Source organism: Eurypyga helias, unplaced genomic scaffold (assembly GCF_000690775.1).
Source record: "Eurypyga helias isolate BGI_N326 unplaced genomic scaffold, ASM69077v1 scaffold9808, whole genome shotgun sequence".
Lineage (NCBI taxonomy): Eukaryota > Metazoa > Chordata > Aves > Eurypygiformes > Eurypygidae > Eurypyga > Eurypyga helias.
In genome coordinates, this window is record NW_010267591.1 from 79,309 (window position 1) to 93,549 (window position 14,241).

The 14,241-nt window shown below is 48.6% G+C and overlaps 1 protein-coding gene across 1 annotated transcript in view; it reads right to left on the minus strand.

The window, feature by feature from the left end:
• Nucleotides 1-14,241, minus strand: part of MDGA1 (MAM domain containing glycosylphosphatidylinositol anchor 1) — a gene marked incomplete at its 5' end in the record, with an annotated part of 95,106 nt that overhangs the window by 16,717 nt on the left and 64,148 nt on the right. Inside the window, 4 exons of the mRNA XM_010157477.1 lie at nt 2,708-2,842; nt 4,063-4,215; nt 11,448-11,471; nt 12,728-12,905. Coding sequence (XP_010155779.1) covers nt 2,708-2,842; nt 4,063-4,215; nt 11,448-11,471; nt 12,728-12,905 — 490 coding nt within the window. The remainder of the gene's footprint in view (nt 1-2,707; nt 2,843-4,062; nt 4,216-11,447; nt 11,472-12,727; nt 12,906-14,241) is intronic.

A 14,241-nucleotide genomic window follows, 5' to 3' on the forward strand; every position in this document is an offset into this window, starting at 1 on the left:
ATGGTAGGACTGGGCTGGCACTAGGTGAGCCAGGGGTTTGACGTGTCTTCAGGCATCAGGGGTGGCTGGCTATATGGGAAGCAAGACATGGCCCAGGGTTGTAGCCACCCCATCTTTACCTTCATAATGTCACAGATGTGATACAGGTAGGAGGCCAGGGTCTGTCTCCTCATGTGGTAGAAGTCCTAAGGAGGAGCCCTGTATCTGAGAGTGGGCACTCTTTTCCAGTCCAGGGCTAAAGCAGAAGATCTGCAGAAACATGCTCTGCCCTCAGGCAGGCTGCCACTTCCCCAGGGGACTCCAAGAGGACTTCAGCCGCCAAGGGCATTGAGCCTGGCACCATCTGAACAAGCCAAAGCTTTCTGGCAGGGTTTCACAACCTCTGTACAAACAGAACCAGCCAGGGAGTAACCAACGTGCATTAGAAATGTAGATCGAGCCACCAGACCTGCTGGTGAAACAGAGTGTGTCCCAAACATAGGTTTGTTCATGCGTGTGCAGGGATGAGGACAGCTATGCCAGAGTGCTGCCAACGTGGAAGGAAGGAATAAGACCAAGTAGCATAAGAGTTACCAAGTAGCATAATGGGAATGATGAAAACCAGACAATTTTTAGGATTACTAGGCATTCTGATTTTTCCTGGAGAGGTCTCAGTTTCACCCCAGTGCTCCAATATGTAGAAGAGGAGCCAAAATGATTATAGAATATCATGACTGGCCCTGAAAGAAACTCCAGAGTAAGGGGAAGATACAAGGTACTGAATTTCAATTTGCAGACAGATATATTGTGGGTTCACTAGACCAAGCCGCACATTCCACAGGCCAAGAGAATTTCTTTCTCATTTCTTTCTCTTTCATTCTCTGACTCTATCTAGTCAGTCTAATTTTAAAATAATTTATTCACTCTCAGCTCAGCAGCACCCACCCTGGAAATCATCATATGGCATTTAAAAGTCTATCTACCTCACACAAACTTATCAGCCCCTTTGTGCACCAAGGGAAAAATGAGGTGCAAAAAGGGAAGGGAAAAAATGACAGATATAAAAGGTGCCTGAAGCCGAGGAATAGAAAATGGCACTCAGCGGCTTTCTTAGGTCTTGGGAATCACTGTGTCCTTTGCTCTGGGCAATTTGAGGGTGTAGCAAATGAATAAAGAGTTAAAACGCTAAAAGCCAAAAACCTGTAATAGAGTGTAACCCTGGCATGTCCAGTCCACCCCATCTCCAGATAGACCACCACACGAGAGCTGTAAAACAGCTCTTTTCCACAAGCAAGCAAAAGCTGACGTGAAATGAACTTGGAAATAGGACACATAGCTGTATTCCTAAGGGGAACAAAGCAAGAGATGCATCCTCCCTCTACATTTTCATTCCTTGCCAGTCTCCCACCAGTCTGGGCCACCCTTTACTGCAATCATAACGAATGATCCCTTTCAAAGCCTCCAGGAGAAGACGTGTAGGAGTTAGGCAGCAAGCTAAGACTGACCACAACAGGCAACTGCAGGGAACAAGGGAGTTTGCCAGCCGGCATTAACAGCTGGACTCTGCCAGGTCAGCAAGACCAGCAGGTCCAGGAAAGCCTGGTGTGAACCAACACTGACAGTGCTCTACCTGCGCAACCTGCCGCTGCCAGCATGAAGAGGGCACAGACCAGCCTGCCTACAGGGGAATACAGGTGCATGCAAACACCTCTGACCCAGCCGGACAGCAAATATGAGCCCTCAGGGTGAAAACAGAGACGGAGACTTGCTCAGTGAACTGCAGACCAGCCCTTACCCCCCAGCACCCAGGGGGTCAGGGTTTCAGCCTCATCCCCACTGAGCAAATGAGATCCCAGATTTTGCAGCTTAACCTCTTTGCTGTGACACACACGTGCGGAGGCGTGGTGGCCAGGCTTAGGAGCATGTTCCCTCCCAATGACATCAATGGTGCTGAGCAGAGAGCTGTTAATTAACCCCGTTTATTGAAGGGCGGACACACTCCTGCCTGGGCCCTGATTTTTCAGTCAGGCTCCAGTCCAGCAGGTGATTAATAACCCAGTGTGCTGTGGGAAGAGTGCATCTATTATTCAAATTAATGAAATTATAATCAAGAGGTGACGAATTAGCAATTGCTCCTTGACTGGATATGGAAACTCATTAGTGTGCCAGACGCTTCTGGGGTGCTCGCTGCACTCATAGGCTTATGGTTAGAGAGGAGGGAGTCAGACAGCCCCTTGGCACAGCTGAAGGAATATACATCCTGCCCACCCCAAAATAGCTGTGGCCACCACACAGCCCTCCAGTCCCACAAAGCCCTTCCACCTCTTACTCCTCCCTGATGGATAGACTGGTGTGCCACTGCCTGGAGCAAGGTGGCTGTGGCCATGAGGGGGGAAAATGGGTACACATGGGTACAATGCTCTTTTTCGTGGAGGGTAGGGAGCCTTATGCTAGAGAAGGAGTGAGCCAGGGGGAAAGGGGTGATGACTGACTGCAAGATACTGCCCCGAGGATGGGCTGCAACAGCCTCACAACCCTGACACTGCTGGGGTGTGGGTAAGGGTCAAGTATCTGAAAGCAGCAGCCCACCTTGGTGCTTTGAGCACCAGGGTAGGACTCCCACCCTCCTAAATCGCTGGCTGCAGACACAGCTGGAAGAGCAAGAAGCCGGAGGTCTTCCCTGACAGCCCAGACTAGGCTGGGGTTACCCTTCCCCAGGAGTACTCACCGATATGCTTCCCGTACATGTGGTAGTAGAAGGAGACACAGTAGTACTTGGCAGTAATGTTGTAGAGGGGGCTGATGAGACGGGCTTTGTCCCCTGTCACCCGGGGCCGGGATGCCTCAATGAACATGTAATAACCTACAGAACGAGAGGGAAAGGTGGAGAAAGGCAGTGTGCCCTGGGTCTCCCTTCCTGAAAAAGATGGGATGCCGGAGGCTGGGAGACCACTCCTCCTCTGAGAGACATGGCCTTGCTCTTCCCATCTGCTCTGCACCCACCGTGACCCTGTCCAGAGACACCTGCAGTGTGCCTGGAGTGCCTCCCCTGCCTCTCCAGCACTTAGGGGGGTGCAGGAGAGATGGGCATGAGCAGATGCGCTGTGAGCGCATGCAGCAGCTGAGTCCCTGAGAACACGCACATCTGTCTGGGTGCAAACCGAGCCTTTCTCCTGCAGCGTGAGGGGCCCCAGAGCTGACTGCACTGTGTAAGGAGAAAAACAGAAAAAGGAGGGAGAAGCCATTCCAGCCTAATTTCTCTGTCTCAAGCAGAGGGAGAGAGGATTCAGTATATCTAGTCTAAACAATATTGTTATCTAAAGAGAACAATACCATAGTAGTTGTTATGAAACCATGGAGAAACAGATTTGTTGGCATCATTTTCAATACTCGATCAGGCTGGTGTACTGAACGCTAATGGGAAAAGCCATTTCCTTAGCTGGTTGTTGGATGTTCCCCATTTTTTCTGGGTTCAAAGATTTGTGCTTGCATACAAATTCACCTTCCTCATTAGAAAAAAGGGAAAGTAATACCCAGCTAAAATGGGAACAAGTACTCCGTGCACAGCTAGCGTGAGCAATACACACCACCAGTCTCCTCCAGCTAGAGGTGAGCCGCTTGCTGCCACCCTGCTGGCAGCTCCTGCCTGGTCTCTCATGTTCCTGCTTGGTACTAAGGAGACCTGTTTGTCTCCCTAAGACCTTCTTTGAGGAACAGCTGGCTAAAACCATCAGGGCCATTTCTAGGTGTTAGAGATGTTCTTCTATTTGTTTATCTTTATTTGACTTCAAAACAAGCATCAAATGGGACAAGAGCATTAAGCAGCAGACAATTAGCTGGTAACAAGAACTAATGCTCACACTATTCCCTTAAACCAAGTTGTGGGCATTTTAATTGTGTGTTTAATGCTAATCAGTAACATGCAAATTAGCTGCCTGCTCCCTGCACCCCGTGTGCAGAAGTGTGTTGTGTGGAAAGTAGATCAGCACTCCACCAGCTCCCAGAGCCATAGGACTCCTGACAAGTGACAGCATGCATCCTGCCTCCACAGCCCAGCCAAAATGAACCCAAACGTGTGCCTACCCTCTGGCGTACCGCTGATGTCCATGGGGGGCCCCGTGTTGACGGTGCGCTTGGGGTTCTGGGTCAAGGCATTCTGCCGGGTCCAGTCGAAGTTGTCCATCTTGTCCTGCATGAAGCCGCAGATCTTCTCGTCCTCAAAGCGGCAGGTGTTATCTGCGGGGAAGGGAAGGGGCCGGTCAGCTGTCACTTTTCAAAACCTCTCCCCAAGGCTGCCTGGGTGCTTGCAGCAAGTCCCACAGCACCACTACATCACCACTGAGGGTCTGTGTCAAGCCAGGGACAGATGGGCAGCCCCTGACCTCAGGAGGAGGCTGAAAAGGAACATATCCGTGATTCGTATGATTATGGAAGGGTTAGCCCAGGTTGATGGATGTGACGGTCTGACGAAATGGAAGAAGGCTATTAGGTCTAAAGAGAAAGAGAGATTCTGCTGGGAGGTCTGAGGGAGCAAACGTAGAGGAAGGTAAAAAAAGCACTGAAGGCAAACAGGTCGCAAGGGCTTTTAAACCAGAACAACTTGATGGTAGAAAAATTTCCCCAGGAGACAGGAAGAAGTGCCAGCAGATGACCCCCCTTTGGGCTATATATTAAACTAAACTATAGTATATGTGAAAAAAATCATCTGTGGAGAAGAGGTCAGCTCAGTGCTACAAATGTGTCATTTAGCTAGAATACATCCAATTTACACCAGCTAAAAGACACGTTTGATATTGCAGCTTATGCTGTTTCCCCTAACAAAATAAGTCATGTAGGTAAAAGATTTTTATGTAGGATCAACCACATGTGCCACAGGGCTCGATTTTATTACTACCACAATACAGTCACACCTTACAGCAATATTGTGAGACAGGTGAAAAGTCTTGTGCATAGACATAACCCAATATGGACCTGCAGAGACTGGAATGAATTGGACTTGACCAGGTTGAAAACAGTAACCTTTGTGGTAAAAATGTAGTTCCTGAGCCACAAAAACAAAGGCCAAGAACCAGCTTTACACTGCTGACACAGTAGGAGAGCAATGGAGGAAATACGTGGAAGAGAAAGAGAAAACAGGTCCAAGACCCAAAATGAAAATGGTTTTGTGTTCTGAAAACTCTCTGGGCAGAAACCAGAGCTGGAGAATGGGCTGAGGGTGGGATCTCAGACCTTGTGAGTGGCGCAGACATGGTAAGCACAGATATCTCTATCTTCTACCTTTATGTAAGTGCAAAGAGGTGTGCTATGAAACTGAAAGATAAAGCACTTAAAAGCCATGAAAGAACACCTACAGAAAGGAAAGCATGGCTGTCGCTAAGGGGTTGGGAAGTGCCAGAAACCTCATCCACGGCACGATGGTGCAAGACTCAACTTTTTGGGGTTTACCCCCAACACTGTTATCATGCCCACATGAAGAGAAGGCCAAATGCCTACTTGGGCACCTGAATTCCTGTATCTTCAGTGGTGGTTTTCTCTGGTTCCTCGGCAGGAGACTCTTTGTCTTAGCATGGGTGACTCTGTCAGGATGTGTAGGGCAGAGCAGGATTAAGCAACCTATGGGCTGGCTGCCAAGGATGAGATGAGCAAGGGCAGCTTTCTGCAGTGCCAGGGCCAAAAGCTCCATACGTGGTACACTGTGATGGCAGAGGCTTCGCACACTTACCATGCACACCGAAATCTGCCATCTTGTACCAGAGAGGAGAGACTACTTGTGAAAGTAACAGCATCTTGACTCTGAGATGCTGCACCTCCCGCTTCCTACCCTGCAGCTAAGGCCCTCCCCATCCTTTCCCATTTGAAAATGTAAACAAACGTCATCCAGACGTCAAAAGCCTGCACACCTCTGTGGCAGGGAAAGGGATCCCCCTTCTTGCCTGTCCCTCTCCACCATCCCACCGAAGCAGTGAGAAAAGAAGAGGCAGCCTCCTGCTGTGGCCGGCAAAAAAAGTTTTCGGCACCGCAGGTTGGACACTGTGCTGCAAGCCAAGGGCTTGGTTCATGGACCAGGGCAGCTGGGTTTTCTGTAGCGAGCTGAGCATAGCCATCGGGAGCTCGGCTGGGCTGGCCACTTAACTGCTGATTAACCCTGGCTAAGTGCTTTCCGTTCAATCCGCTCATTTCTAATTAGCATCCTAATCCAAATTAGCCAATGCTCCTCAGTGCTGAGCACAAGGGGCCACCCGGCAGCTGGAGCTGAAGGAGAGAGGAGTGGGGAGCGGATGATGGGGCAGAAGCCTGCAGGGTCTGAGGCAGGGCAACTACGTGGGATAGGGGAGGAATATTTCATCCCCAGCACAAGGAGATGGAGGGGAAACAGGCTGAGAAGGCAGCTTCTAAGGGCTATTCCCCAGCCCTCGTGGTTGAGAGAAGGGCTGAACCAGACACCCACTGGTCCTCAGAGGAGGGGGTGGAGCCCACAAGGTTTTTGATATCACCGTCTTGGTCTAAAAACCCCTGGCTTCTCACCATTGGACTAAAGACAAGCATTTAATGGCTCCAGCTCAGAGGTTGCCAGCTGCAGTTAGAACACACAAGTTTTCTCTTACAATGGCATTATCCTACACAGCAGGATCCAGCGTGACTGTCCTTTTACAATCAAGGGGACTGGGATGGTTTGCACCACTGACCCTGCTGTGCACGTGGACCTTCAGAGGAGAAAGGTGACATCTTTGTCCAGCACAAAATTCCCTTAACAGGGAATCTCAGGTGGAAAGCAGAGCTGAAGGCTGTAACACAGAGGCGAGCCAAGCATCTGATTGAGAGGGAGCAAACCCACAAAGGACGAGGCACAGAAACCAAAGGAGAGGTAGATGAAGGAGAAATCCCAAGCTCAGTTGGAGATCAGAGAGAACTGTGCAAGACTTAAGGACTGAGGACAGTATTCCCAGCTTAGCGCCAAGGCTTGGTTGTGCCAGCTGATGGACTACTGTGTCTCATTTGTAAGAAGCCCCACATACCCATGGGATGAGACTGCTCAGAGACTAAGACTCAAAAGCTTGAAGAGAGCTCTTTTAATGAAAAACAGGGCCCTGAGTCCATCCTTTCCTCTTGCTCAGGTGCAGCTACTTCCAGAAGGCAACACTTCTAGCCCAGAGCATAAAATAGAGAAGGGTCCTATGCACCACAGACACAACAACATGATCAGGGTTCTGTGCAACACCATTTGCTGTGCAGGAGTGTATAACTACAGCATGTTGTCGCTGCTTAGCCTGGGATCTCGGGGCACTTTGCAACAACTAATGAACAAGGCTTTTTAACAGCTCTATGAGGTAGCAATGCCTCTGTCTACATATCTCCTGCATTACACGTGGGGAAACAGATGCACAGAAGTATAGAGACACGTTTAAGGTCACAGCAGGCAGTGCCAAAACTGGAAACAGAACCCAAGTGCTCTGACTCCTGGTCCTTTGGTTTAAAACAAGCCACGGGAAGGCAAAGCTCTGGCATTTCTTCGAGCTTAGAAGTAGAGGTGCCCAGAATAACTAGGAGAAGTTTGGTGTGGTTTGGGACACCACCAGCACGTCACCTCTGGATAGTTATAAGCAAGGCTCACCAGGAGAAACCTGGCAGATCCAGTGGAAAAGAAAACCTTTAAATAACCTGCTGTGTCTCGGCAGCCACAGCGGTGATCTAACTGTTGACCTCGGCTGTGCGAAGCAACCCTTCTTGCAGACTCACACCATCTGTCAGGGATCCTGGCTCAGCACTGCGGCGCAAAAGAAGCTTCCTGTTTAAAAATTAAACGGTGGATTTAAATATTGAACACAGAAGTTGTTCTCTGGATTGTTAGAGGCGAGGTCGAGGTGGCAGGGGAGCTGGCTCCTCAAAGCCTGGAGTTAGCGCAGTCTTCACCAAACAGATTTCCTTGGCAGGCTTTGCAGTGACAGCAGCTCAGAGCGCAGAGATGTTTGCTCCCGGTTACAGACACCTCCCTTCATTCCCAGGGGAGAGACCCTCTGTCGTGGCTCTTAGCATTTCTTGTTGCTTTGCCTTCTTGAGAAACACAGTGGAGGTTTTCATTTCAAGTCCTTAGGGGAAAGCTATCCCTGGTCGTGAAATTCTGGCTGCCAGATGAATGCAAAATATAATCATCCTATTCTAGCTGCAGACTATGGGTGAATAGCAGATGGAGCACACTTGAATAAAAATTGCCTTCCTCATTTAGCTGGGGTCTGATGACTGAAACTGGCTTGAAGCATAAGGGACCCTGCTCCGAGCCTCAGTTCTGTTGCAGACCTGCTGCATGACCCACAGACTATCACTTTCTCTCTGGAGATCAGTTTCCCCATCTAGAAGATGAAGACAATGAAAACTGTATTGTGACCTCAAAGTATGTTGGGATCTAAGAAACAGCATTTAGCAGCCTTTTCCATGGTAAGTTTCTAAAGCATTTATAACCAGTAATGGAAGAAAGCTTTGCAATACTGTAACTGTCTGGGTCATCCTGGATTGCCATCTGCTTTAATATCTCCATCTGCAACAAAGGGATAACAAAGCCCAGACAATCCTATTTGCCATCACGATACAAGGAATTGGTGGCAGTCATCTTTTTTTAACCTTTGCGTTACACACATTCCTGAGAAATGGGCACAGATTTGAGGAATCAGCTCTAAACACCAGGCTCACATCTCATTCCCACATGTTCATACTGGGGCAACAAGCTCGTATTCCTCTGGACTATGAGGCGTTATCAGAGACAGGACATACAAGCACTAAACAGTAAGCAACAAGACAGGGTAATCTACAACCACCAGCATCGGGTACTGATCCCCACCCACCGTACTTGTCTGTGATCCCAAAACTTTTTAGCAGCACACACAGACAGACTGCAGATACATGGGAAATAGTGTTGCTGCTCTGGAAGGGCAAGACATATTGGTTAAGAGAAAAAAAAAAAAAAAAAGGGAGCAATCCCATATGCTTCTTAATGCCCTTATCTCCAAGGCTGCAAGGCTACATCTGCCAGAACCAAGGAAACCAAACCATTCACTGCTGATGAGCTGGAATAACTTGTGGTGCAGCACTGCAGGTTTTGGGTTAGAAAGGGAAGGCTATATGTCCAAATGGAATTGCAGGGGAGGGGCAAGAAGGACAGAGCAGATTCCCCAGCACTGGAATTTAGTCATGCCATGAAGATGGACAGTTATTCTAAGAGATCTTTAGGGCAATACTTCAGAATTAAGATAATTCTAAGACAGTTTTTTAAAGATGAATTCTGTATTTTTGAGCCAGATTAACTGATTTTTAAGAGTTATGGTCAGTCTTACTGCTAATCTCTAAATATTTGAAATCCTCAATGTCTCTTGTTCACTTCCTCTGCTTCTACTTTGCTTTTGCTTTATAGCCCCAGTACCTGGCTCTATAACCATGCCACATGCATGCCTGCCCCAATGTCATTAACATCTTATTAGGCTGAGAGAGAAAATGCATGAAGAAATAATTGTATTAAGTGACTCTCAGAGTTTGTAAATTAATCACCATTGTGCATGCCCTTGGATCAGGCTGCCAGAGGCATTAATCATCTAATCTTTGCCTTTCACTTGAGAGCTCTCAATGTTTGCTCCCAGAACGTGGCTGGGCAGCCTAGCGTGAGGATAGCTTTACAATCCCATTCCAACCCTTTTCCCTGGGGGTGGTGGTAGCAGGGAAAGTGGGAAAACAATAGGCAGTAGCAGGGGTTTCCACGTTACTGGGATGAGAGTCTGGGAACTGAACTGTGGCTCAGAGACAGAGCTAGGACCCTTCTGACTCATATTTCACTGGCAGCAGGTCTGAAAGGAAGGGGCTTCTCTGAAAGCAAGTGCGGTGGGTACAACCTTAGGCAGTCAATCTCAAGGCGTGAACTCACGGGCAAGACCCTGATGCCTGGCCCAGATGTCCCAGTATCCACCACAGGCTGGGATACTTGTCTCAAGAAGAATCCCTAAGTATGGTGTTTACTGCATGAAAATACAAGTGTGGCTGAGTTACCCTCCACTACAGGCAAATTTCACGCAGTCGTTCGGTCTCAAGCTGCCAAAGCAACCCCAAGCGAGCAGTCTGAAGGTTCAGTTTACAAAAACCACAAGAGACTGACATAATTAGGACCAAAGTTGGTCTGGCTTTACCAGGCATTTATGTAGTGTAGTGTCAAGTGGCAAAAAAACAGATTCTGTCGTTTCTTCCTGTGGACTGGGATGTTTGCCTCCTCCAGTGAGTACTAAGGGACAGGTTCTGGAATGGGTCTCTCGCAACATGCTCAGTGTTTCCCAGAGAGTCATCTATGGAGAATGTTTAAAGAGGATCAGAAAGTGGGGAAAAGCAAAGTAAAGGGAATCAGGAATTAGAGCCACGAAATCCCTCTGAATCTATAAGAAGCTTCTGCTCTCAGGCGGAGTATGGTTCACCAAACCATCCTCAGAATGTGAACTTGCAAGAGTGGACACCTCATGGCTGACTTAACAAGATAACCCCATTCCCTGATTCCTGGCTGCCGTTGCCTTCTCCTTCCCACTGCTACCCTGCACTGCAGCAGTAGCACTTGCCTACAGATACACAGAGTAATATATAAAAAGACTGAATGCTGACTCAGCAGCTGAAAACGGAAAAAGAAACAGCTACATGGAATCACCTGCACCCCATGGACCACCAGCAAGTAGTCTACCCATCTCTGCCCAGGATCTTTTCCTGGGCTTATATCCAACAATCAAAGCAAAGGGACTTTGCTTCATCCCCCAAAGACCCCTCCACCACCACTTACAGCACGTTAGAAATGCTCTTTTTTCTTGGTGGGCACCATCACATTCTTGCCAAAGACCGTTGTTCTGAGACATGGTGTATTCTGCTCTCAAAATCAATGGGAACTCTGGGTGCTCAATAAAGAGGGGTCTGCACCTTGGTAGGACTGACCAGAAGGTAAATAAGCAAGTAAACAGTGATGACACTGGAAGGGAAGGAGAAAGGGAGTGTGCTTAAGGAGTTTGCAAGAAGAACCAGATTTGAGATGGAGACTGCTCCATACCAGCCTGCAGAAATGTCAGGTGGTATCTTTCCTGGTCAGAAGAAGATACAGGATATACATTTTTTAAACATAGATATTTTAGGGAACATTTAATAACGTGCTTACTGGATGCAGATTGCTGATGTTAGGGGGAGGGTGGGTTCAAGATCAGAGCCTATCCAGCCACAGAGATATCAGGTTTGAGTTGGAGACATATCTCTGGTGTACATCTCCTGGCAATAACTCAAAGTACAACAAATGGCATTACTTTCTGGCAGCATTAGTGTATGCAATTTCATCCTCTGTTGGGGAAAAAGATTTGGCAAAGACAGCTGTGTATTCCAGCTGTTTGACTTGCCTGATCTGCTGGAGCACTTGACTGACACACATTATATATACAAAACATAAATACAAAGGTCTTGTTGCTTACCTGTTGGGTTGGGATAGTTGATTGCTGGAAGAGGAAACAGAAAAACAAGTCAGAACAGCTAGTATTCCCTCAAATTGCAAATCACTATCAAAGTGATAAACAAACACATCAAGAAAGGTCACAGATGCACAAATCTCCTAGCAGCATCCCTGTGAAACAGCAGTGCTCAGTGTCTGCCTTGGTGACGGAACAAGATGCTGACACTGATCCAAGCAGCAACAAGGCTTAAGAATACCCCACCTAAGGGGTGATACCAGGACTGCACAAGGGAGCCCTTCTGGCAACCCAAGCAGTTTCTGTCTGGAGCACCCACTGGGATAGCACCCACTTAGATACCAAAGCTTGGTATCAAAACATCAAAACATTTGGAGACATTGCTGAAGTTTGAAATAACAGGTAGGCTGGGGAAATCGGACACATCACTCCACTGAACAAGAGGCTTGTGTGAAATCATGCAAACATAGGAGAAATGGGGATACATACTTTCTGCTGGAATACAGGGTCAAAACTCCTGAGGGGAGTAAAGAAATTATAGGACTGTGGGAATGGGGAGTTGTGAGCTGTTGGGATGCTGGAAAGAGAAGCATGGTCAATATATATCAATGGGATGATCATAGAATCACAGACTGGTTTGGGTTGGAAGGGACCTTAAAGACCATCTAGTTCCAACCCCCCTGCCATGGGCAGTGACACCTTCCACTAGACCAGGTTGCTCAAAGCCTCATCCAGCCTGGCCTTGAACACTTCCAGGGATGGGGCATCCACAGCTTCTCTGGGCAACCTCTTCCAGTGCTGATCTGGGTTTCAGCATATTGGACAGAGCTACAGGTTTACTAGTGACTAGTTAAGGAAAGAAGTGTGCATTCAGCTCTGGAAAGAACTGAAGTCTCCTGAAACCCTCTGACTCTCATGGGCATGTGGTTAATACACAGTGTCCAGAGGCTGCCATCTACAATAGGCCACTGTACTGTGGGAAGCTGCAACAGGGCCGGACAGGAGACTGGGGTTTTGGGGCTCTCCTGCCCACAGAGCAGAGAGCACCAGTCAGAGCTGCTGAGTGAAGGATGAGCAGAGGCTGGCCTCAGAGGTCTCTACCGAGTGCTCTGCATTGATGAAACAGCCAAAAGATGGTGAAATGTCATAGCACCGTGCCACCAGAACTCCGTAGAGCATTAAGATCCACCCAAGGGTCACAGAAGACAACATCTACGCATGTCCATGTCCCTAGGCCTGAGGCTCGGACCTGCTCTCGTAGCCAGGACCGAGGAGGAGACACCTACGTTCCATGTACCGGATGATGCGGGCAGCCATGTCTCCAGCCCCAAAGCTGGTGATAGGTGTCAAGCGAACTTCATAGCTCTGAGGCACTTTCAGGTTGGGCAAGATGTGCTCCAGCAACAGGCCTTTCTCCATTTTCTGCACGGGAATGAAGGTTTGGACGGTGTTTCTCTGAGCCAGCTGCATAGAAAAAGAAACCATGGTGTTAGGAAAATCCTGAAACTGGAAACCCGAGGGATCCTATCCACCACCTACACTCTATTCCTCCTCTTCTTATACAGACAAGTACACCTGGTTTACCAATGAGATCTTCATGCAGAACTGGTTTGCAAATTCCCACCCCTGGTACAGAACAGTGATCTGGAGCCTGAGCTCTCCCTGGAGGAAAGCCTTAAGTTCCTCCTGACTGGGGGACAACTTGAACTATGGGTCCTGGAGCAACTCTGTTGGAACCAATGTGTCCAAGAGGGCAGGAGTGAATCCAACTCACCTCCGTTAGCGCACCAAGGTCCGGTGCACACACACAGCATGGTATTTTGCCAAAGTACCCTTCAGTGCTGCACAGTTCCTTCATTTGCTGCCTGGGCCCAGTGGCATTTCATTTCATGTCTCACTGGGACCTGTCTACTGCCACGCTTCCTGAGCACCCTTCCACAGGATCCACCCTTGAATCCTAGCCCATGCTCACTCCACAGACCACAGCAAGGAGTCTAGGTCAAGTCAGTGGTCGTCTGGAGTCAGCCATAAGCTCCCTCTTTCTCTGATGCCCATGGAGGAAGGAGCTGAACTGTGCTAGCTGAACCATACCAGCTGGACATTCGGTTTGCCCAGACAGCAGGGGCATTTCAAGAAACCAATGAAATGTCGGAATCACCAAAAAATGATGAACTACATTCCAGGGAAACTTCCCTGTCACAGTCATGGTTGCTTGGCAGGGGAAGGACAAGGACGACGACTGTGTTTTGAAGATACAATTTCCTGCCCGTTGCTGTGGAGTGTCGGGATCCCTGTGGCAAGAGATGTTATGGTCCTGGTAAAAGAGATGCTGGTCCTAGTAAAAAGACTTTTGGCAGGGCTTTCCATGGCCCAGTGTTCACTGTCCCAGACACTAAGCCTTCCCCTGCCTCTGGTATATCCTCTAGGCTGTCAGGTTTCATGGCAAATGCAGTTCTCCTGCTAGGTAGGCTCAGCATTCGTCATTAACTCTGAGGTTACAGGATTACTGGGACAGGGATGCAGGGAGGAAGGTTTACAGCAAATCTGTCAGTGTGGAGAGTGAGACGCAAGAAGATGGAGTGAGGGCATGGCATCAGCAAGGCAAGGCAGGGGAGCAATGCAGATGTGGTGCTTGGTAAAGACACACACATACAATCCCGCCTCTGCCTGCCTCCAGCCCTAACATACATAACCGTAAGTTCAAACTTGGAAGCAATGTCTGCCACTGGAGAGCTTCCTGAGCCAGAGCCCTCTTAATTTCCAACATGGCCAAGACCCAACAACCCATCTCCTCACCTGA